This window comes from Mirounga angustirostris, unplaced genomic scaffold (genome assembly GCF_029215605.1).
Source record: "Mirounga angustirostris isolate CCGP_5_RB_7025 unplaced genomic scaffold, mMirAng1.0.hap1 SCAF_17, whole genome shotgun sequence".
Taxonomy (NCBI): Eukaryota; Metazoa; Chordata; class Mammalia; order Carnivora; family Phocidae; genus Mirounga; species Mirounga angustirostris.
The window spans coordinates 47,887,701-47,911,641 of record NW_026991725.1 but is presented as its reverse complement, the minus strand read 5'-3'; the positions used below and the strand labels follow the sequence as shown (position 1 = coordinate 47,911,641).

Sequence of the window (23,941 nt, the reverse complement as noted above, 5' to 3'; positions counted from 1 at the left end):
GGCCTCATCCTGAGGGGGCGGAGCGACGAGGGCAGCTGTCACCTCCTTCGCCCCGCCCCGCCGGCTCTCACGTGGGTTCGGCGGCTCAATAACAGCTCTTCTTCCGGGACTTCCTGGTCACCGCGACCAATCAGAATGTTCTTCCTGTCCTGACCATTGTCAGCCGGCTGCCAATCGCGCGCCTCTACCAACGCCCCTTAAAGGCGCCGCCGACGCCGCCCGAGTCGGGGCGAATCAGTTCCGCGGTTCCTGCCCCAAACTGCGGCATGGAGTCGTCCCGGGGGCGGCCTGGGCCCGAGGCGGACCTTCTGGCTCTGGGGGAACAGCAAGCCGCGATCTTCGGCGGCGGCCTGGGCCGAGCGCCCTCTGCGCCGCCCTCAGGCCTCCCGGTGTCCGGGCAGGAAGAGGCCGAGAACGTTGGGGGCGCGAGCCGCCACCCCGCGGCGTCCCCGAAGACTTCGAGCCGCGGCGCCGTCCACCGGGCCGAGCGGGAGGCTCGGGACTACGAGCCGGGCCGCGGAGGGACGCCGTCCGCGCCGGGGAGCCTCCGGGGGGCGCCGGGTCCCGAGCCCGACCCGCACGGGTCCTCTGGGCGCCAGGACCCTGAGCCGCCGGAGGACGAGCCTGCATCCGAGAGGGGCTGCCGTCGAGGGAGCCCGGGAGGCAGCGGGATGGAGGCTGAGCCGCGGGAGGAAGACGAGGAGGAGGAGGAGGCGGCGGCGGCCGGCAGGGCTGGCCGCTCGTTCTCCAGCCGCCTTCAGGACAGCCGCAGCCTGGACGGGCTGAGCGGGGCGTGCGGCGGCGCCGGGTCGGCAGGGGGTGCCGAGCCTGGCGCGGGCGGCGGGCGCCGCGCCACCATCTCCAGCCCCCTAGAGCTCGAGGGCACGGTGAGCCGCCATGGCGACCTCACCCACTTCGTGGCCAACAACCTGCAACTCAAGATCCGTCTGAGCGGCGCCCCTCAACCCCCGCCCCCTGCCCCGGCGCGGCCCTGTGCAGCGCCCGCGCCCACTCCGGCCATCCCCCCCATCGACCCCGACGTGCTGCGGGACCTGGAGCGGCTGAGTCGGGAGCTGGGCGGCAGGGTGGACCGTCTGCTGCGCGGGCTGGGTGGCGCGGTGCAGGAGCTGACCGCGCTGAGCGTGGGCTGCATCCAGACCTACCGCGACGCCGTGGACTCCCTAGGCGAAGCGGTGGACATGAGCATCAAGGGCATGTACACCCTGCTGGCGCGCTGTGAAGAGCTGGAGCGGGCTCTGCAGCCAGTTCAGGGGCTGGCGCGCCAAGTCCGGGATATCCGACGCACCCTGGAGGTGCTGGAGGCCTTGTGCAAGTGACCGGGAGGGCAGGAGTGGCCAAGCCAGGGCCCAGCAGGATCCTAAGGACTCTTCAAGGAGCCCTGGTGGGAACTGCCCGCTGAGGGGAGGCCTATGTATTGGAGGCTCTTCCAGACGCATTTCGCAGGCCTGCGACCACTCGCTGGGCCTTATTCAGGTGTATATGGGGAAGTTCTGAAGCCTCTCCTGGTGGGAGGGGATGATGCTCTGCTTCTGTTAAGTTGGCCATCTGTAGCGACCTTGTTCTCAACCCTCTTCTCCAGCGAGAACACCATCTCTGGGAACCCAGGGCTTTAGGTCTCGGCTTGGGAGACGTGACTGCCATAGGCGGTCAAGAAAGGAGAACAGAAGAGGCTCCAGCCCCCACTGTGGCCACCCTGACTCCATTGGCCACATCTCAGGTGCCAGGGGCTGTGGGAGCTTGAGTGGTCCTTGGCCACAGGCCATGCAGACAAGGATGCACACCTGCAGATGGATAACCCCCTGCTTCTGCCCTCTGGCCCCCTACCATCCCCCCTTCCCCAGCCAGAACTGGGGTGGAACTAGAAGGAATGCATTGCATGGTAGAGGGGGTGAGGTGGGAGGGGTCTCACTGCTCTCAGGGTTCAGGCAGAATTGTTGCTGGTTTTGAAGTCCACCTGTTGTGGCGTGTTCTAATCAGTTTTGGCTTTCTGAGTTTTTGTGGAATTAAAGTGCTGCTGCTAAGGCTGAGGTGTGTCTGTGTGGGGTTCCAGGGATTGGTGAGCTGAAGGAGCGGGGATGAGGGTCAGCCTCTTTTGTGGAGCTCTCTTGGCCGATGCTGGGTGCCGGGCGGGAGTCCCAGGTGACGTGGGCAAGGGTATATGGTTCCTGCTCTCAGGCGGCACTGCGATGGGGGGGGGGGCGGACGCGGGAGGTGGGGCACGTGAGAGGCACAGATCTGGGCTCCGGGATCCAGTAAAAGCAGAAACACAAGCAGGGTGTTCCGGTACCGAAAGGAAGGGACTGTGTTCTCAGATCTGGAAGGGGACAGGCAGGGGCTGGGTGAACTGGACATCTTGACTCAGGAGGAAGACTGGAAACGCTTGTTACCTCCATTCCCGACCCCATTTCCCACCCTCCGCCGATCAGTGTCATATTCGTTGCATCGTCTCCAAGCTTCCCGTCCACATAGTAAGTTCCAGGAGCCCCACGTTATGGCCGGGAGAGTTATAAATAGAGATCACAGAAGGAACTCCAGTTTTATTAAACCTCCCTCCTCCTCCCCCCCCAAGACAGTATCTTGGACTGAATTTCAACATGTTTCTATTCTGGGTGTGAAAAGTTCTGGAATTGGAAATGTTGCTCCACAAACCTTCCCCAGTAACCAACTATAGCGGTGCAAAGTTTAAGAAAAAGGCAGACCGCTTCTGGCCCGTACGGGGATCGAACCCGCGACCTTGGCGTTATTAGCACCACGCTCTAACCAACTGAGCTAACCGGCCAGCTACGCCTGGCGTCTCAGTCTGGAACTATATAGAATTTACATTACTGATCGGTCCTATCTTCAGGAAAAATTGGAAATGGACAGGACCATTGTGAGAGACGCGAAAACGACATGCAGGCGGAATCCCGGAGCGTCTCGGAAAGTAACAGCAAGGCAACATCCGGGCAAGTACAGATGCTACTCTGGTGCTCGGCGGCATGGGTCAGCAGGGCGCAAATACGGAGCCCCAGCCTGGCAACAAGCACGCGGCTTCCGCTCACGCAACCACGAAACACCAGGAATGGAAAGCGCCGCCCAAAGGCTCCCGGCAGATTCCGGGAGGGACGGTGAGGGATCTGTGGATGCCCAGGGGCTCTTCGCAAAAGCAGTAGAGCGCGGAGGCACCGCTGGGATTCGAACCCAGGATCTCCTGTTTACTAGACAGGCGCTTTAACCAACTAAGCCACGGCGCCGGCGGAAGAGGTTCGGCGCCTTCCTTCCTTGGCCAGGTCAGCTCTCCTGCAGGTGAGTGGATGCCTAGGTGCCCCCTGGTAACCAAGCTGTGGCCGTCCTGGAACACGGAGTAGAAGGGACGAAAACCACGGCTGGGGGGTACCGCGGACTACCGGGGTGACGCGGAAACGGAACCGGGGCAGGTGAGAGAGAACAAGAGAAATTCTTGCTTGGAGATGACAAAACTGAACCCCGGCTGCGACAACCGCACGCCGACGAGGATGGGATTCGAACCCACGCGTGCAGAGCACAATGGATTAGCAGTCCATCGCCTTAACCACTCGGCCACCTCGTCCGCCGAGAGGCGGCTTCCGCTCTTCTCTCTGGGGCCTGAACTCGTCCTCCCGCCCGCCGGACCCGCCCACGTGGCGCACGGCGCGCTCCTCTCGGCCGCCGAGCGACCTTCCCGCCCGCGCGCGCTCCACCCTCTCCCCTCCGGGCCCAGCGACCCGCCCTGCGCGCCAGTCCTCCGGAGCCCTGCCCCTCGCCCGCGCTTGCGGGGCCCGGATCCGCGCCCACCAGCCCGCGAGATCTGGGCTCCCCCGACGGGGCGGCTCGGGACGTGGCGCCAGGGGCGCTCCCCGTCCGGCCCCTGCGAGGCGCTGCTCCGACTTGGGCGCGGGCGCTAGAGGGTAGGTGGACACGCCGGGGAGGGGAATAAATAAAAGTGACGGAAGCCGTAGCGGGGGAGGGGGGGGGAAAAAAAAGCTGACCCCGACGTGATTTGAACACGCAACCTTCTGATCTGGAGTCAGACGCGCTACCGTTGCGCCACGAGGTCGGCCGGCCGGAGGGCTGGACAGGTCTCCCCATGGCCACTTGGCGGCCGGCCGGGGTCCCCGCGATCGAGGCTGAGAGCCGAGGCCTTCCCGGCTCCTAAGCTCCCGCGGCGTGAGGGGTGCGCGGTCCCTCCCGCCTCGTGCGTCCCGCGGGGCCCCCGCCCCCGGAGTCCTGCCCGCGAGCACCTGGCCCCGGGCTGTCCCCCGGGGTCCCCGGAGCGCACAGCCCGGCGGGGACGGGCGGAGGGAGCGTGTGGGAGCGCTGCCCGAGCCCCCCGCACCTGCGGGGCGCGAGCCCAGCTCCTGCAGCCACGCGTCTCCCCCCGGCTGCGCGTTCCCGGCGTCCGCGGGGCCTCCCTGCCCAGGCACCCGCCCCCGGCTCGGAGACCCTGATTTCAAAGCCCAGCGGGTAATTTCGTCGCTCGTTACGGTTCTGGGGAATAATTTACATGCAGTGACATACACAGACCTGAAGTGTGTGTTTGGGTAAATTTTTACAAATGCAACCCACAGCGCATTCAAGGTATAGGACATTTCCTCCACCCCCCAGAAAGTTCTTCCCTGCCCCCTCCCAGAGGCAACCACTGTTCTGATTTCGATCACGACAGACGTCAGCATGTTTTAGAGCTCCCCAGGTGAGATGGAGCTGGCAACTTCCAGAGAGGGGTACCGGAAGCTAGCAGAGACCCCCATTTGCCTCTCGAGCCGTTCAACAGGCCAACATGAGAAAAGAGGTCATGCTGTGTCTCCCTCCTTCCCTTCCAAGTCAAATGTCTGTGCATTCGGTACAGTGCCTCCCAAAGTCCTCAGAGACCACGGAGATGACCCCACCCCCACCCCCCAACCCCCCGTCTCTCCGACGTGACTTTCACTGACTCAGGGCAACATCTTTAAGAGCCCTCTCCCTTGGTTGTCAGGACATTGGTCTGCTGACTTTCCCCTATTCCCCCCAATCCGTGCTCCCCGCTCTCTTTTTCTGTCCTTTAACCGCAGAGCTCTGTCACCACTTTCCCTGGAGTCAGCCACCCGTGTGCCCAGGGCTCCTGAAGCCTGCTCCCACCTCTGGATTCAGCCGCCCAGCACCTGCTGGACACCTTCAGTTGACCCTGTCATCCTTCCTTCCCACTCCCTCTGCACTCCCAGCCAGTCTCCTCTTGACTCCTCCCTCTCCCTCCCTCCCCATTCCCAGTCCTTAAGTCCTGTCAATTCCATTTTCCTTCATAAATCTCCCGCTAGCTCTCATTCCCCACCCTCTCTTGCTGGATTATTGTAATAGACTCCTCTCTGATGTCTCTACCTCCGGAATAGCCAAGGAGGATCATCTTTTTAAAATGCGAACATAAAACCAGTGCCCCATCCCCTTCGAGATTAGGTCCTAACTTATTGGCCGGGTCCCCAAGGCCACGCACTGATTAAGTGGGCCCTGGAAGCAGGTTGCCAATATTCACATATAGGCTTTGCTACTTATTGGTTGTGTGATTTGAGCTCGTTGTTGAACCTCCTTGCTTGTCCATGTCCCCATCCGGAAAATGGTAAAGACTGTGATGGATCACTGTGAGTAGTTTATTTGCCAAGATAAAGTGCTCAGAACCTCACTGGTCATAAACCAGTTATTACGGTTGTTATTAATATGTGGTCCTTGCCTGACTCTTCAGCCACCGCCACCTCACCTCCCAGGTGACAGCTACGGTGACTCGTTTATAGTTCCTTAAACACATTTTAGTCCCCAGTGTCTCTGTGCCACTGTCCTTCTTTATCTGGATGACCCTTAACATACCCTTCAAGACTCAATTCAAAAGGTCCCTCCTCCCTACTTCCCGCCCCATCTGGGGGAGGAGACCTGTGATGTGTCTCCTCCAGGATAACACTTAAAGCACTATTTTAAACTGTTTCCCTCACCACACTCTAAGTTACTCAGGAGAAGGAAATATGTATTCCTAGCACCCCATACAATACCTGGAGTATAGTGTGTATTCAATAAACATTTGCGAAATTAAGGATGGATGGATTTGGCAAAAGCACTATGTGGGCAAGAGCCTGCTTTATAGAAGAAGGAGACATGTCTGGGCAGCTGAAGAGCATGGGGTGAGGTGGAAATTTTTGCTAGAAGGGGAAGTTGGGCCAGTGAATATGGTACCAGGGAATGTGGACTTGAGTTCTAGGCTCAGAAATATTCCGTAGCAAGTGTGAGGAATTATCAGTCCAGGGTCACCATCCAGAGTATTCTCGGATGTTTAAATCTCCATTTATCCCACTAGTTTCCAAGTTTTAGAAACCAATAGATTATTCTGTCCAGAGCTGCATTGCTCAATATGGTTAGCCACTAGTGAACTGAATTCAGTTCCTTAGTCCCGCTAGCCACATTCCAAGTGTTATTAGCCCCATGGAGCTAGCTGGCTACCACATTGGACAGAGACAATATGACGTATTTCCGTCATAGAAAGTTCTCTCGGACAGTGCTGATCCAGAGGCTGAAAGCTGGTGACCTGAGGCTGTTGCATGCTGTTGTCATCAGGGGTCTTTTTCTCCCTCTTCATTTTTTTCACCGTTAAGTTGGATACTAATATTTATAACTGGAGTAAGAATCTGGATTTCTGGCCTCTCTTAAAAAAACAAAAACAAAACAAAACAAACAACCCCAAAAAACAACAACCACAACAAAACTGCCAGAAACCTGGCAACACTGGATTTCTATCTCCTTCCTCAAAACAATGGCCTGAAGCCAAGTAGCTGCTGCCCCACAAAACCCACAAAAGATGTTAAATCTACCAGTTCACAATGATCCTAAAAACAACTAATTGGTCCCTTTTGGAGGATGGTAGGGAATTGGCTTATTATTCTGAAAACTGGTAAATAAATGGGGGAAAAGAAATCACACATGTATCCAGCTTTTCCTATATGACCTGTATCTCAAGGTAAATGGGTGGATGAAGGCACATTCTTATTTATAGAAGAATAACAGGTGACAAATGCAGAAAGGAATGATGCAATTAAGACATCCCTGTTTTGCAACTCCTCCTGAAATAATGAAGCTAGGCAGCCGTGATCAATTAAACCAGTAGGTGAAAAACTGACGGGAACTTTATAATGCTTGCCTCAGTCTGACTACACCTGAATCCACTGCTCAGATCTAACACCGGAAAAAAGAGAGACAAGCAGTCAGGATGCACCTCCTGATGTGATAGAATAAGAAATACAGGCCAACTCCTGTGATGTCTATTTACCAGAAAATCGAATGTGAGATTCATCAACCCCTATATCTAGCAACCAGTTTACAGGAAACACAGGACATAGAGGAACATGTGAAATGACAGGACCAGAGCACTGTCCACAAACGGCCAGTGTCTTCATCAGAGAAATTGCAAGGAAGGAGGACAAGGCAGAAGAACCTAAGATTTACAAAAAAAAAAAAAAAAAGATTTAAGAGACACATCAACCAAGTGTAATATGTGGACTTCGTCATATGTCTATATGATGGATATTGGGCAGTCTGAGCTATTTGGTGATGCCTGGGATTTGCTTGGCAATAACCTAGTGGGGCTGGGAGGGAGCTGGGAATCTAGCTGCAACAAGGTTGGCAATATGTTGGTAATTTTTGGAGCAGAATGGCAGGCTTCGAAGGAGTTCATCCTTCTATTTTCTTTATTTTTAGATATGTTTGAATTTTTCCATGATAAAAAACATTTCTCTGAGCTTTTCTGACCAGATCAAATGTTAGGACAGGTGGGTTCCAGCCCTGGAGCTGTGGACTCCACTTAGGGAAGGTGCCAGGTCACCAGCAGTACCTTCTGTGGCCAAACGGTGGCTCTAACACTCACTTTTGTGTGACCTCTGTGGGGCAGGCTTCTGGGAACCAAGATCATGGAGAGTGACAGGACAGACCTGAATGCCTGCTTACTGTTCATTAATTCATAATGTGAAATGTGACTACCCAGTTCTTACTATCTAGTAGGTTCCCTAGGCAGGAAGCCTATTATAAACAGAATGCCCCACACTTCCAGCTGTGGGAGCCCAATCTGTCATCCTTGACCCCTTCCTTTTCTCACCCACTCATAGCCCCATGTTTAGACCTTCTTATCTTTTAATGATCTCTTGATTCCTTACACTTGCTCCACTTTCTTTATTCCCCCCTGGTCCAATCTCATTCTGTCTGTCCTGGGATCACTATACAGCTTCTTTGCAAGCCTGCTACTTAACATCTCAAAATCGATTCTCCACATTGCATCCAAAGTCATCTTCTAGAATACAGACCTGACCAGGTCCCTCCCCCTGGCTGCAAGGCCATGCACCGTGTCTGCCCACCTCACCCCACCCCACCGCACCCTCTTCTCTTCTACCCCTTCTGTTACTAGCCTTCAGACATACTAGCTTCCCTTCTGTTCAATGAACATACTGGCCTCGTTCCCACCTAAGGACCTTTGCCCTTGCTGTGCCTCTGTCTGGAAAGTTCTTTCCCCACATCTTCACACGGCTGGCTGACTCCTTCTCTTCATTCTGTCTGTTCCGGGACCTTGGAAAATCTTGCAAAAACAGGTCCTGGGTTTTGCTCACTTCTGACGGCTGACAGTGTTTCTTTCATCTGTGAATAGTCACACTTGATCAACTGTCACTGGGGGAGGTTGGTTCTGACGGCCTGGACTTCCCGTTCCCAGGAGCAAAGTCTTATGAGTTATATGCAGAGGGGCCCTTCAGTCCTTGCATCTTATCTGTGTGCGCAGAATGTTTTCGCGCTTACTATGCTGTGCTTTCCATGGTGGAGAGCACATGGAGCCCACCTCTCATTGTATTTAGGATGTCAACACTGTCACTTGTTTTGAGGGTCTCATACCGATGAGGGTCACCTCCAGGGAGAGAAGCAGTGGGGTCCACTGTACTTTGCCTGTCCTCCTGAGGTGGGGGAGGTTTGAAAACATTTTCAGAACTTTAAAACGGTTCAGCGGTTAAAGAGAGAACCTCCCCTACACACCTGAGAGCTCAGAAACCCGTGCAGGTAATATTTGATTACCATCCAATAGTTTTGGAGTAAAAAAATACAGAGACTTGGCTGAATCTCACTCTTTATACAAATAATTCCTCTGAAAAGTCTAAATGATTGCGTTTTTTATTTTATGGGTTTTGGGACCACATTGTCTCCATTATGAGATTAAGGCTGTACTGCCCTCTAAAGAGGTGGTTTTATAGGAAAATGTCACTGCATAGTTTCAATATATAGGAGTTTAACAAGTAGGGACCACCAATCCAGAAATCATTCCTTCTTTTTATAAAGCAATTTAATGTCTCAATGATATTATAGAAGACCCAGAAGGAAACCTTAGAAAGGGTTAACATTTAAAACTTTTTATTTTAAATAATCTGGCTTACCGAAAAGTTGTTGCAAAAATAATACAGAGAGGGGCACCTGGCTGGCTCAGTCCATAGAAAACGTGACTCTTGATCTGGGGTCGGGAGTTCAAGCCCCAGGTTGGGTGTAGAGCTTACTTAAAAAATAAATATAAGGGGCGCCTGGGTGGCTCAGTTGGTTAAGCATCTGACTCTTGGTTTCAGCTCCTGTCATGATCTCATGGGTCATGATCTCTGGGTTGTGAGATCTGGCCCCTGTCGGGCTCCACGCTCAGCGGAGTCGGCTTGAGATTCTCTCCCTCTCTGTCTGGCCCTCCCCCCTTCAAATAAATAAATCTTTTTTTTTTAAATAAAGATTTTATTTATTTATTTGACAGAGAGAGAGAGACAGCAAGAGAGGGAACACAAGCAGGGGGAGTGGGAGAGGGAGAAGCAGGCTTCCCGCGGAGCAGGGAGCCCGATGCGGGGCTCGATCCCAGGACCCTGGGATCATGACCTGAGCCGAAGGTAGACGCTTAACTTAATTGTCACAGAAATGTGACAAATTTGACTTGAGAAATATCATGGATCCATGATTGACTCATTTTTCGAAGGGCCTTTCCTCGATCTGTCCTTCTAGCGTCTCCCTTTTAAAAATATATTTACAGCACCCTCTTACCCTGCGAATTTATTATTTGTTCGCATGTTTGCTGTCCATGTCAGTCTCCCTGACTAGAATACAAACCCCAGGAAGGTAGAGCCTTCTGTCTTGTCAAGAACAAGAGCTCAGCACTTGCTAGCTGGTCAATGGGTATTTGTCGAATGGATTTAGAAATCAGAAATGCCCCCCTGGGCGTGCGTGTTTGGCTTAGACCGGCCTCAAAGCACTGGGGTGGAGAGGAGGAAGAGAGATGATCTGGTAAATGGGCCGGGTCGGGGGAGGGGTCCCGGGGATGCTGTGACCTGACCCGGGGGCAGGGAGCTCGGCGAGAACTTTCCCTTCTGCAAGGATCCCAGCTGAGGGCCCAAGGTCAGTGAGGACGCTCGTAGAGGTTCCTGGGCTGCAGCTGGGCCAAGTCGGGTGCCCACACTCGGAGAGAGAAGGAAACCCGAGCTGAGTCTGCGTCGCCGCCAGCTCCTTGCCTCCCGGGGCGCAGGGCTCCCTGCTCTTCCGCCCGGTCACCCACTCCCTTCCCCAAACGCGCCTCTCATCCACGGGGAGAGCTGGCCATTTTCTGCCCTCTGCGATCCCTCGCCAATCTGAGCAAAGTCGTCTGGGGACTCGGTCGGGGGGGCGGGGGTGGTGTCAGAGAATCAAGGAAGGTTCCGGTCCGGGGTCCTCGGATACTCAGGGACCCCGTGACCATCTAATAAGTGACCGCCGAACAAGGCAGGGGCATCCGCGTCCGCTCGGGCCCAGGGCAGTGGGGAGCCACGAGGAGGCGGAGGAGGGAGAGAGCGTCCCTGCCCCGAGCCCGCACGGCGCCCCTCGCGGCCGACCCGCGACTAGCGCCACCGACCCAGGCTGCCGCCGCTCGAGATTTGACTGCCCTCGCGAGAGTTTCCGAGATCCGGCCGCTGCGCCGGCTGACGCGGTTGCCAAGGCAACTGGGCGGCGCCGGCGCGAGCGGGAGGGAGGCGTCCGTCGAATTTCTGCTTGCCAGCCGGCGAGACCTCAAGAGCGGCCCTTCCTGAGCTTGCAGCCCCACAGAGCGCGGCCTCCGCTGCAGTCGGCACCCCTGCCGCCGGGGGACCATGGGCCGGATCTCGGGGCTCGTGCCCTCTCGCTTCCTGACGCTCCTGGCGCATCTGGTGGTCGTCATCACCTTGTTCTGGTCCCGGGTAAGACCCACGGCCGCCCGCCTCCCGCCGCCCACCCCAGTCCCACCTTAGGGGTGCTCCCAGCCCCTCCGCGCCCCTTCCCCACGACCTTACGGGGGCGGGTCCTCCCATCCCCCTCTGACCCCAGTGCTGCCCCGCAGCCCGCCCCTCTTTCACTTTCTTCCTCTCTGCCCTGCTTCCCCAGGACAGCAACATCCAGGCCTGCCTGCCTCTCACGTTCACCCAGGAGGAGTATGAGAAGCAGGACATCCAGTGAGCACTTGGGGGGCAGGGTGGTCAGAATTCAGCAGTAGCGGGAGTGGAGGGGTCTTTGAAGAAGTCCAGGAGGCTGAGCCAGCCGCTTTGCTCTCTGCAGGCTGGTGGTCGCGCTCTCCGTCACCCTGGGCCTCTTTGCTGTGGAGCTGGCGGGTTTCTTCTCCGGAGTTTCCATGTTCAACAGCACCCAGAGCCTCATCTGTATCCTTTTACGCACGGCCCGTTTCCATTTCGACTCCCTCCAGCCACCTAACTCGGCTTTTCTGGCACGATGGTGTGTGCTCTGGCGGGGGCAGACAGCCTCTCCAGTTGATAGATCTTCTTCTTCTTCTTCTTCTTTTTTTTTTTTTTTAAAGATTTTATTTATTTATTTGACAGAGACAGCGAGAGCAGGAACACAAGCAGGGGGAGTGGGAGAGGGAGAAGCGGGCTTCCCGCTGAGCAGGGAGCCCGATGTGGGACTCGATCCCAGGACGCTGGGATCATGACCTGAGCCGAAGGCAGACGCTCAACGACTGAGCCACCCAGGCGCCCATCCAGTTGATAGATCTTCTTAGGCAATGTGGAAGTTTTAATACGATCTTCAACCGTTTGTTAAGCTCCCGCCATGCACCAGGCACTGGAGATCCCTAATGGGAGTAAAACACAGTTTTCCACCTTGAGGAAGAGGCAGATATTCAGACAGACATCTGTAACTCAGTGTGAGCATGTAAAGATATGAAGAAGTACGATGGAAACTCAGAAGAGACAGCAAAATAAATAAATAAATAAATAAATAAATAAATAAATAAATAAGAAAGACAGAAATGAGGAAGATGGATCAGGGAAGGCCCTTGACACTTGAATTGTAGACTGGGAGGACCGGGGCGCTGCATGGCGATTCCAGCAGTGTATCAAGTCACTGTGAGCCTTCTTGTGTTCCTGGGGTAGAAGGGGAGCCTACTCCTCGACCTGAAGGGTCCAGGCTGGCCCCTAGATACCGGCTATCTGGCTATCTGGCCCAGCTCTGTCTGGTCTCTACTCACATGGCTGTCCTAAAGCTCAGAGAAGTCAGGGCTTGCGGGCTCTGTCCTTTGCAGCATGGTGAGGGAGCAAGGGGTGAACCTGAGTGCAGACGCCTGTCCCAGCAACGGCCTTTTCTGGCTTATCACTACCTAACTGAACCAAAGGCTTTCCTTGACTCTGGTGCATTCCCAAGCCATTGGGGCTCACTGTACGGCATCTGTATCCCTGTCCTTTTTCATATTCGAGCGTTGGGAGTGCACCACGTACTGGTACATTTTTGTTTTCTGCAGGTACGGTAGCATCCAATGTTTGGGGATGGGGGAGGAAGGTTTATTCAATCTGAAGGTTCCCCCCACCCAGGGGATATCCAGGATATCCTCCCTGTAGGATATAGCAGAACCACTCAACATGCCTCTCAGCATAATCTCTTGAAATCCCCCTCTCCTACACTTTTGGGGTGGAGTCTCTGGTTTGGGGATTTGGGTTTGTTTTTGTTTTGTTTTGTTTTTGTGGAAGGATCCTTGAACTCTCCACCTACTGTCCACAGTGCCCTCCCAGCTATCACCGAAATGGCATTATTCGTCAGCGTCTTTGGGCTGAAAAAGAAACCTTTCTGATACCTTCATGATGGGAGCATAGGATTGAAGGTTGGAGGATCGAGGGACCACTCACCATTTCCGGAACAAGAAAGGCTGTCTTCAGTCCTCCCTCTTACTGCATTTGGTGGACGACGTCAGTGTTCCTGTTAGGGTAATTATCACGCGAGTCTGGGATGATCAGCGTTTTATTTAGTGCTTTGTGATAAAATATATTTTAGAGTAAGATCAAGACTTGCGAAACGTTTAGGGGAGAATTGGGGTGGACAAACTACTAAAGAAACGGAAGGCTGTTTTCCAGCCTTGCCGACTGTAAGATCCTAGGTTTCGCTTTTATTTTGGTCATTACGGTAGCGTCTGGCGGAAGGAAGTAGGCGGGGATATGTAAATAACAAGAGCTGTCTGCCGTCAGGGTGCCAAGCTCGTGAGTGGGGCATTCTGGGAGGGATTAGTTTATCTTTTTTTTGGCAGCCAAATGGGGGGGGAAATGTTTTTTAATATCTGTACATACATGTGGCAATAGAATGGAAGACCCTCGATAGCTTCAGGTGCTGGGGCTAGCGCGTTATTTACTCACCCTAGACGAAAGCGGCATCCTTCGCCTTGAGTAAGGAATACGCAGAGCTTTGCGTTTATCGTCAGGTGGGATAATCCTTACCTGTTCCTCCTTCGGGAGGGCAGATCGGAACATGATGATTGGAGTTCGGATGATGCGTGATTAGCGTCTCTGTGTGGCTGGGATTTGCAACACCCCGGTCGCTCCTGTCTGATTCTGCCTGACGATCTGGCTTTTTGCGTGTGTGAAAACGGGTAGATTCTGATGGCCGAGTAGTGGGTAGCCGGGTTTAGGTGTTGTGTTGGGGGAGGGTGCTGGTGACCAGTTGTATATCTTGGCACGGCTTTTTAAGGCAACTTTGGCACGTGCCCGGGATGTACATCCGAAAACATTCTTCCGGGCGGGTGTCAGGTTTCCGCCGTTTGCGAGCCCCGCGCCTCCCCGCACGCCCGTCTCGGTTAAGTGTAGAGAAGCGATGTGTGTCAAGTCCCTGTTCATGTCTTTCCGTGCTTGGTGTCACGACCTTTTCGTCCGCAGCAGGAAGGGCCACCTGCTCAGAAGCCGGGGTACAGCTTCGGGGGTCGGGGGTCTGGTGAGAACCCCGGAGCTCTGCCTGCACGCCCACGGAAGAAGTTACCGAAATGCGCTGTCGGGCGTGGTGCAGGCGCGCCCGCCGTCTGGGGGGCTGCCCTGTCCCAGGAGGAGTGTTTTCAAAGCCCGATTTCCTCGCGAAGGTTCAGCTATGTGCGGGAAGGTTCTCTGTATTTTTCAGCCCTAGATAGTGGAGCCCAGGCCTTCCTAAGTTTGCAGAAGGCATCCAAGGTGGTGTCTCGCGCGCCCAGACCCCTTCCCTACACGCCTGTCCCCCCAGCCCTTCGTCCTGGGCGTGTGTGCAGTAGGTGCTTACTGAGCACGGCGGTGGCTCCTGAGGGAGTCGTGGTGACTGGGATCCACGCTCAGCCTCAGCCGTGGCGGATTCTGCGGCTCGTGAAGACGAGAAACACTTCCCCTGCGCCCGGGTACCGGACTAGCACGTCGTGGGAAGTGCCCCAGGGGAGGACTGCGGAGGCTCGGGAGTGGAGGCTACTTTGCCCGGGGGGGGCTGAGGTCCCGAGCGTGGCTGGAGCAGAGGTGGGGGCGGATTGCCGAAGCCGAGGACGGTGGACACTGCCGGCCGCGCTTACAGGCTGCTCAGGGAGGCCACCTCCCGCTGCAGCCCGGCTGTCACCCGCACCCACTGGTGTGCTGCGATGACCGGGGAAAGCCGACTTTGTCTTTCGGAAGCATGCTGAGCTCTTGCACCACAGCTCTTATCAGAAATTATGTAAACTCACAAATAAATTGTATTTAGAAACAGAGGTAATACGCATTTAAATAAAATTAAAAAAAAAAAACAGGTAATACTCAAAGCTCATTACTTCCTGATTATTTTTTTCTGCTGCTTTTTTTAGTTTGTAGGAATTTTATTTTTATTGAGTACAGTTGACACACATGTTCCATTCGTTTCAGGTTCCTATTTTCTACGTTTTACTGTTACCTGCTCTCGAGCTTATTTACATTTATTGTACCTGTATGGTGGAAGTGCTATAGAAGGATTGGCTACTACTTGTGTTTCTCTTCCCAACTCGTGTAGATATCAAGTTGGTGTTTTGAATTTGGCCTTGGTAGGAGTATTTATACCACAGAAATTGGCAAATGCTGCATATCAGGCTTTGTTGATTGTCTAGATTTAAGAAGATGACAGAGAAAATGTTAATAACGCAGGTTAAATTTAAAGATATCACGTGTGTTACATTGTGAATAGCACACAAAATGGAGGAAACATCCCCCCAGATGTTGAAAACTATTGTCAGATTCAGCAAAGAAGTTTGTCAAGTCATTGAGGAACGAGTGAAGTCTCAACGTATTCTCAGTGTTTCATTTTTGTCTTACTCAAAAATGTAAATAAAAATATCAACCAGCATTCATACTGGAGATAGCCCTGGAGCTGGGACACAACTCCATCTATGAAGTCATGAATACAAGGGTGGAATTTACAATAAAGAATATTGTATGTTTTATTATTATTTGTAAATCCTGTGTTACACATCCTTTGACTCAGTAAGATTTATAATAAACATTCATAAATGCATACTATTTTTGGAGAACTGGTGGTGGGTTTTTTGTTTTTAAGATTTTTTTTTTTAAAGATTTTATTTATTTGACAGAGAGAGACACAGCGATAGAGGGAACACAAGCAGGGGGAGTGGGAGAGGGAGAAGCAGGCTTCCCGCAGAGCAGGGAGCCCGATGCAGGGCTCGATCCCAGGACCCCGGGATCATGACCTGAGCCGAAGGCAGACGCTTAACGGCTGAGCCACCCAGGCGCCCCTGTTTTTAAGATTTTATTTATTAGAGAAAGTGTGTGCACGAGAGCACAAGCAGGGGACGGGCAGAGGGAGAGGGAGAGGGAGAAGCAGACCCCCTGCTGAGGGCTCAGAGCTCAATCCCAGCACCCCAGGATCATGACCTGAGCCAAAGGCAGGTCTAACCACCTAACCGACTGAGCCACCCAGGCGCTCCTGGATAGCTGGTTAAACATTCGTCGTCAGCAGTTCCTTGCATAACTTCACCCACCTCTTGTCCTCAAACAAAGCAAGATGCTGCTGGTTTCCAAGCATGGGCTCTTTTATGTGAGCCCTAGTCCAGGGCAAAGACCGTGGGAGCAAGCTGTGGAGCCCATCCAGGGTTCAAAGTGCCCCTCCCCTTCTTGGCTGTGTGATTGGCAACAGGTCACTTAACCTCTCTGTGCCTAACTTCCTTCACCCAAACTCCAGAAGTAGGTTCTACAAGAATTTCAACTTGCCGTCTCTTAGTCCACACCAGGGGCTTTGCCAGTTAGCATCAGAAATAGGTTTTCATTTTATTTTGAAGTTAGCTCATCAACCAGGATAAGCCAGTGACAAAAGACAAATACTGCTTGATTCTACTTCTATGAGGTACCAAGGGTAGACAGAGTCATAGAGACAGAAAGTAGAATGGTGGATGCCAGGGGCTGAGGGGATGGGGATGAGGAGTTGTTGATGGGGTAGAGAGTTTCAGTTTTGCAAGATGAAAAGAATTCTGGGGATTGGTTGTAAAATAGCATGAATGTACTTAACAGTACTGAATTGTACGCTTAAAAATGGTTAAGATGGTAAATTTTATGTATTTCTGACAGTTTAAAAATTAAATAGATGATTTGGGGCGTCTGGGTGGCTCATTTGGTTAAGTGTCGGCTCAGGTCATGATCTCAGGGTCCTGGGATCAAGTCCTGCGTCAGCCTCCTTGCTCAGCGGGGAGTTTCCTTCCTCTGTCTGCTCCCCGTGCTTGTTCTCTCTCTGACAAATAAATAAAATCTTTGAAAAAAAAATTTTTTAAATAAAAGGCCAGTGGGGGAAAGAAAAATTAGTCAATAAAGGTTATTAGAAAATTGAGTAGCACTGGGTATTTACCCCAAAGATACAAATGTAGTGATCCGAAGCGGTATGTGCACCCCGATGTTTATAGCAGCAATGTCCACAATAGCCAAACTGTGGAAAGAGCCAAGATGTCCATCAACAGATGAATGGATAAAGAAGATGTGGTATATATATACAATGGAATATTATGCAGCCATCAAAAGGAACAAGATCTTGCCATTTGCAACGACGTGGGTGGAACTGGAGGGTATTATGCTGAGCGAAATAAGTCAAACAGAGAAAGGCATGTATCATATGGCCTCACTGATATGAGGAATTCTTAATCTCAGGAAACAAAGTGAGGGTTGCTGGAGTAAGGGGTGGGGTGGGAGGGATGGGGTGACTGGGTGATGGACACTGGGGAGGGTATGTGCTATGGTGAGCGCTGTGAATTGTGCAGGACTGCTGAATCACAGATCTGTACCCCTGAAACAAATAATGCAATATATGTTAAGAAAAAAAAAAAGATAGCAGGAGGGGAAGAATGAAGGGGGGGAAATGGAGGGGGAGACGAACCATGAGAGACAATGGACTCTGAAAAACTGAGGGTTCTAGAGGGGAGGGGGGTGGGAGGATGGGTTAGCCTGGTGATGGGTATTAAGGAGGGCACGTTCTGCATGGAGCACTGGGTGTTATGCACAAACAATGAATCATGGAGCACTGCATCTAAAACTAATGATGTAATGTATGGTGATTAACATAACAATAAAAAAATAAATAAAAAAAAGAAAATTGAGTAGCCATCTGGGGGGAAAATATGGATCAATACCTTACACCACTATTACCAATAGATCAAAGGTGACTGTAAAAAAATACAAGCATAAAAGGACCGAAAGAAAACTTGACATTTCTAACCTTTTATCTTGACTAATTTCAGACCTACAGAAAAGTCGCAAAATGGTACAGATTTCCTGTATAGCCTTCATCCAGCTCCTCCAGATGTTAACATCTTGCGTGGCTGCGTCATGATTATGGAAACCAGGAAATTAGCGTTGTTGCCATACTATGACCTCATCGACAGCTCTGATGTGAATTTTGCCAACTTTCCCACTAATTCCCCTTTTCTGCCTCAGCCTCTAAATCAGGATTTCACGGGATGCCTGGATGGCTCAGTTGGTTAAGCATCTGCCTTCAGCTCAGGTCATGATCCCAGGGTCTTGGGATCGAGTCCCACATCGGGCTCCCTGCTCCACGGGGAGCCTGTTTCTCCCTCTCCTGCTGCTCCCCCTGCTAGTATTCTCTATCTGTGTGTCAATTAAATAAATAAAATCTTTAAAAAAGTAATAATAAATAAATCAGGATTTCACATGGCATTTACTTGTCACTCTTAGGCTTTTCAACCTGAGACCGTCCCTCGGTTCCTTTTTTTCTGACTTTCACCATCTTGACACGTTTGGAGAGTCCTGGTGAGTGGTTTTGCCGAATGTCTCTCCATTTGGATTGAGGGTATGCATCTTTGGCAAGAATACCACAGCAGTAAATAGTTTGGAATGAAGAGGACTTTTCTGAGTATGAAAACAAAACGCAGAAGTCCTAAAAGAAAAGCCTTATTCATTTAAATATGGATTAGAAACGCGAAAAGTATGCATGGTAAAAAATCATAAGCAAAAGCTAACAGATAAACGACAGTCTAGGGAAAATATTTATAATTCATATTGCAGAGAAAGAGCTAATTTTGAAACATGAAAATCTACAAATCTATAAGAAATATACCAGTAGGGCTCCTGGGTGGCTCAGGTGGTTAAGCGTCTGCCTTCAGCTTGGGTCATGATCTCCAGGTCCTGGGATTGAGCCCCATGTCAGGGGCTCCCAGCTCGGCGGGGAGTCTGCTTCTCCCTCTACCTCTCCCCCTTCCTGTGCTCTCTCTCTTTCTCTCAAATAGATAAATAAAATCTTAAAAAAAAAAAAAAAAGAAATATACCAATAGTTCAATTATAAAGGACAGAAAAATTATATGGATATTTCACAGGAGAGGAAATATAAAGAACTCTCAAATAGATGAAAAGATGCCTAAACTCATTCACCGTAAGAGAAATGCAAATCGTGTTTAACTTAATTTGTAATGCCCAAAAAGTTTCATTAAGAGTTGAAGAGGGTATGGGTTTAAGGAAACAGGCCTCACCTCTTTGTTGGTGGGAGTAAAAATGGGTAACACACCCACAGAGCCCAATTTGGCAATAGTCACAGAAATCAAAAGCAGTCAAAATCACCAGTACTCCTACCCTTTTGACCTAGGGTTTTCACTCCTGGGAATTAGCCCTGCATATTTGCACATAGGTGAAATGGGAACATGCAGATTATTCTTTACAGCTTTGCTTGAGTTGGCAAACTGTCAACAGGAGATTGGTGGAATTATGTTACGATGTAATAGTAGGCACTCAGGAAAGAAACCACCTCCAAGAAGGGTCCTGTCCCTCCCTCCCCGGCTCAGTGGGAGGAGCGTGGGACTCTGGATCTCAGGGTCATGACTTTGAGACCCACATGGGGTGCAGAGTTTACTTAATAAAAACCTTAAAAAAAAAAAACAAAACCAATCTCCATATGTTAAGTGACAAAAGGACCTTGTGGAATGGTTCCTATGGTTTGCTTCCGTTTGGGTAAAAAGAGGAAACCATGGGCCCTGCCCGTGTCTGGAAGGTCTGGAAGGAGGCCACGGTAACTGGGAAGATTGGTGTTGAGGACAGAAGCTGGAGGGGGGGCAGGGAGACAGGGCAGGAGGGAGATTTTCTCCAGGTGCTCTTCTGAACTTACGGAATACCGAAGCACACGCATTACTTGAAAAGACAAAACTATAACGTTTTTAAAGAATGTGAGCCCGCAGCAGCTGATGTTCCCTGCCTGGAAATGAAGCTAAGTCAGAGTCCAGCAAAGCTTAGAAAGGGAGAAGCAGATCCCCGATGACATCACGTGAGTGCCTGTTTCCTGCTATTTCCAGTGAAGTCGCAGCACAGGAGAGCACTCAGATTCTCCTTCTTGGCTGAAATCTGTTTGAGCCGTGTTGGCAAGTGTCTGGATTGTTACTTCCATCAAAGATCGTGATGTTTTGGGTATTGTCTCTCTTTCTCTCTCTCTCTCTCTTTTTTTTTTTTTTTTCAGCTTTATTGAGGTCTAACTGACAAACACACTGTGTTTTGATGATCTTTCTTGTGTGTTATTGTAGCTCCCGGTGCCCGCACAGTGCCTGGCGCAGTGGAATGAAAGAGGTCTCATCCCACCAATGAGGAACATGAGGCTGAAGGAGAAGGCCATTAACTTCACGCAGAGACGGAGATCTGGGGCTAGAACCCAAGTCTCCTGGCTGTCAGGCCAACTCACTTGACTCAGTCTTCATTGAGGGGTGCCTGGCAGCCTCAGTCCATAGAGCCTGCAATGCTTGATCTGGGGTTGTGAGTTCGAGCCCCATGTTGGGTGTGAGATTACTTAAAAAAAAAAAAAGCCAGCAAGTCTTCATTGAGCATCTTCTACCTGCCAGGCTCTGGACATGGTGTGTGAGATGGAGGGGAAGTAAGGATGTGGCCCCTTTCCCCACAGTCCGGAGCCCCCCCGCCAGTTCCCCCCAACACACACAGAGGAACTTGTAAACCCCAGTGAGTCTCTAATGAATAGAGGATTGCAGTCAGGATTTGGGACCAGAAGGCCTCCCAGGTCCAGAAGACTGTGATCTGCCTGTGTCTTGTCGTACCCACACCGGGCTTTCCCACCACCCATGGTCCCAAATGCCCACCAGCCCAGACAGGGCTGTCCTCACGGGGAACAGTGGGCACACAGGCCCTGCCCGAACCCATTCTCCCCAAACAGGTGCCTAGGCACTCACCATTAGCAATCCATTTGCCTGCTCTGCTGGGTTGGCATTTACAACACTCCTAGACAAAACCTTAGTCCACTGTTGTTCATTATTCATTCGCCAGCCTTGTTTCTGGCACTGTGTTGTGGCGCTTGGGCAGGGAGAACAGGGTAAGATGGTACCACTTTATATATGTATGTTTCATACAAAAAAACTTTTTAAAGAGATATTCCAAATGTGAAAGAAAGTTGACTAACCAACTTACAAAGACTCCATCAAGGCATTTCTCTGCGCCTAGTTCTCCCCAAATGTAAAATCAAGACAGTACCCACCTCATAGGATTGTCCTGAGAGCTGGCTGATCGTGGGGACTATTTATAACAGCATTCCTAAGAGCACTATTATAGGAGCAAAAGAATTGGAAACAACCTAAAAGCCAGTCCCTGAAGGACTAAACTGTGGTGAGCTTTCTGGCTAAATATGGAAGATTGGCCACAAGTGTTGTCCTCCCTTTCTTCCAAAACGGAAGTAAACAACAGGAGAGGAGTCAAAGATGGATACATCAACAAGGAACAAGAGACCAGAGAGACAGCAGTGGACAGGAGATTTCAACAGTGGCTGAAGGGGGATGGTGGGCAAGCAAGGGCAGGGGGAGTCAGGACGTGACATCTGGAGATCCTGGAGGTCCTGGAGGTCCCCGGATCCCCGGGTCAAGGCCTGGCTGAACCCAGTGGGTGGCTGAGAACCCAGATTCAAAGTGTTGAGACCCTTGGCGTTCCCTCAGCTCTTACACCTGAGTCACACACACCATTCCCCACATCCCGATTTTCAGGGAGGCTTTGGACTTGGGGACAGCAGGAGCACTAGATGTGAGGCTTGAGGCTACAAGCAGGAGCCCCCACCCTGCTCCAGATTCTGCTCCCTCCACATGCAGTGAGGGTGGGGATGGAGAATGGAGGATAGGCATCTCTCATAAAAACTGAACAGGCCCAGAGAAAGCCTGCCACCCATCAACATTTCGGAGTCCCCGTGAAAAGGCTTCCACTGTCCTACGGGAAAGCCAAGGGTCAATGAATGCTCCCTGCTACACACACACATCTTCCAATCAGCCTCTTGGTGGCTCCCTATTAAAGCCAAGGACCAGCAGACGTTTGAGGGAGGCCGGCAAAATGAGAAAGAGAATCCTCCCATATGTTAAAAAAAGCAATTAAAGGGGCACCTGGGGGGCTCAGCTGTAAGGCGTCTGCCTTTGGCTCAGGTCATGATCCCGGGGTCCTGGGATCGAGCCCCGCATCAGGCTCCCTGCTCTGCGGGAAGCCTGCTTCTCCCTCTCCCACTCCCCCTGCTTGTGTTCCCTCTCTCGCTGTGTCTCTCTCTCTGTCAAATAAATAAATAAAATCTTAAAAATAAGAAAGAAAGAAAGAAAGAAAGAAAGAAAGAAAGAAAGAAAGAAAGAAAGAAAGAAAGAAAGAAAGACAGACAGACACTGGAAGGGGGTCACCTGGGTGGCTCGGTCGGTTAAGTGCCCAACTCTTGATTTCGACTCAGGTCATGATCTCAGGGCCGTGAGATCGAGCCCTGATTTGGGCTCCATGCTGGGCGTAGAGCCTGCGTAAGATTCTGACCCTCTCCCTCCACCCCTGCCCGCACTCTCTCTCTTCCCCCCCCTCTCAAAAACAATAAAAATAAAAACAAACTGTAAGAGACAGAGATAGATACAGGGTGTGGGGGGGGCACAAGAAAAAAATAGCCTATAATTGGAAAGCTAAAAAAAAAAAAAAAAGGAAGGGGTTTAATGCACATAGTCTGTGAGCATTTGTGTTTTTAAAAAGAAAAAAGAAGCATCTATGTCTTTTTATCTCCACACCAACCATTCTGGAGGATTTACAATCAGCTCAGAATGAGGGTTGGCTATGTTATCATTCTTTTGTACCTTTGAATTCTGATTTTTGATTGTGTTACCTATTACCGAGTTTAAAATCTAATACCGAATAATAAAAATATAATTATTATTGTCAGAGAGATGAGAGAAGAAATTGCATTTTGGGGAATGAAAAAACAAATATCACAAAAACCTTTTTTCCCCCCAAAAAAGGAGAGTACGAAAAACCTTCCAGGGCATAAAACAAAAAGACAGATGAGTTGGGGGGTGGCCAAGGGAACCTCGGCTTTATATCTAATGTTCTAATATTTTGCAAGGAGAATACAGTCACCTTAGTGTGTAATTAAAAAACGGAGCTCACGTGGAAATCCATGTCAAGCTCCTAGCTCGAGGAGGTAGGCTCCTGGGAGTTTCCTTTCCCTCCAGGAGCCCAGGGCTGGGCAGGCAGCCCCCAAGCCTTCCAGGACTGGAGCGCTCAGCCAGAGGTCACAGAGGTCACAGGCCTTCATAGCTGATAGGGATAGAGGTGAGGCGAGCCCCTGGGTCCCTGTTCCAGGCAGCATTCCCGAGAGCGTACCCCTTCTGCTCCTAATTAGAAGGCCTTGTCCTTACAAACACTGAGGGACACACTAGGTTTCTGAAATTAATTACTATGTGGTCAGGTTTGACTCATGGATGGAACGAGTTCATGAGCCAGTGTGGGAATGACCCGGCCCCATTCCACCCCAACATCTAAATCCGCTGTCGTTTGAAGAGGAAAACATAAGAGAAAACGTTTATTCAAGTTTTTCTCCTGGGCCACCTACATCAGAGTCACCAGAGGTGCTTGTTAGAAATGAACTCGGGCCCCCTCCCACATTTTTGAATGAGCCTTAGCAGCGGGGCCCAGAGATTTGGCCGCCGAACCCCGAAGCAGGCAAATGCAGAAGCCACCGTCTCAGTCTGCAAAGATATTGCTCTATTTTTCTTTAGTTCAACTTCTATTTTGCGTCTTCATCCTACTGCTTGCAGAAAACATTCCCTTATCCATTTCCAGGTGAACTCCGTCATCCCACGCCATCCCCTTCTCCTGCCTCCACCATTGATCTAAATTTGGGGAGTCCCTTAGCACCGCGGCATAGGGGGGTTGGCAGGGAGAGTCCTCTCTCTGAG

The 23,941-nt window shown here is 51.5% G+C and overlaps 2 protein-coding genes and 5 non-coding genes across 8 annotated transcripts; 3 read left to right on the top strand and 4 right to left on the bottom strand.

Moving 5' to 3' along the window:
* The first annotated feature begins 167 nt into the window (after positions 1 to 167).
* Positions 168 to 13,878, top strand: BORCS6 (BLOC-1 related complex subunit 6). Its single transcript, XM_064583507.1, has 2 exons — positions 168 to 11,234; positions 13,042 to 13,878. The coding sequence occupies exon 1, from the start codon at positions 267 to 269 to the stop codon at positions 1,335 to 1,337; it is 1,071 nt and encodes a 356-aa protein (XP_064439577.1). The 5' UTR covers positions 168 to 266; the 3' UTR covers positions 1,338 to 11,234; positions 13,042 to 13,878.
* TRNAI-AAU (transfer RNA isoleucine (anticodon AAU)) lies at positions 2,727 to 2,800 on the bottom strand. The gene has a single exon. It is a non-coding gene; the product is annotated as a tRNA-Ile (tRNA).
* On the bottom strand, positions 3,181 to 3,254 carry TRNAT-AGU (transfer RNA threonine (anticodon AGU)). The gene has a single exon. It is a non-coding gene; the product is annotated as a tRNA-Thr (tRNA).
* Positions 3,508 to 3,589, bottom strand: TRNAS-GCU (transfer RNA serine (anticodon GCU)). Its single transcript has one exon. It is a non-coding gene; the product is annotated as a tRNA-Ser (tRNA).
* Positions 4,004 to 4,075, bottom strand: TRNAW-CCA (transfer RNA tryptophan (anticodon CCA)). The gene has a single exon. It is a non-coding gene; the product is annotated as a tRNA-Trp (tRNA).
* Positions 11,102 to 13,878, top strand: TMEM107 (transmembrane protein 107). Of its 2 annotated transcripts, XM_045889911.3 has the most exons (5): positions 11,102 to 11,234; positions 11,419 to 11,486; positions 11,590 to 11,690; positions 12,688 to 12,784; positions 13,042 to 13,878. In XM_045889911.3, the coding sequence occupies exons 1-5, from the start codon at positions 11,148 to 11,150 to the stop codon at positions 13,109 to 13,111; spliced, it is 423 nt and encodes a 140-aa protein (XP_045745867.1). In that variant the 5' UTR covers positions 11,102 to 11,147; the 3' UTR covers positions 13,112 to 13,878. The 2 variants fall into 2 exon arrangements, with proteins under 2 accessions (XP_045745867.1, XP_064439578.1); XM_064583508.1 differs by lacking the exon at positions 12,688 to 12,784 and having other exon boundaries at positions 11,590 to 11,763.
* Positions 13,726 to 13,861, top strand: LOC123854800 (U8 small nucleolar RNA). The gene has a single exon (XR_006793359.1). It is a non-coding gene; the product is annotated as a U8 small nucleolar RNA (small nucleolar RNA).
* Positions 13,879 to 23,941: the final 10,063 nt, after the last annotated feature.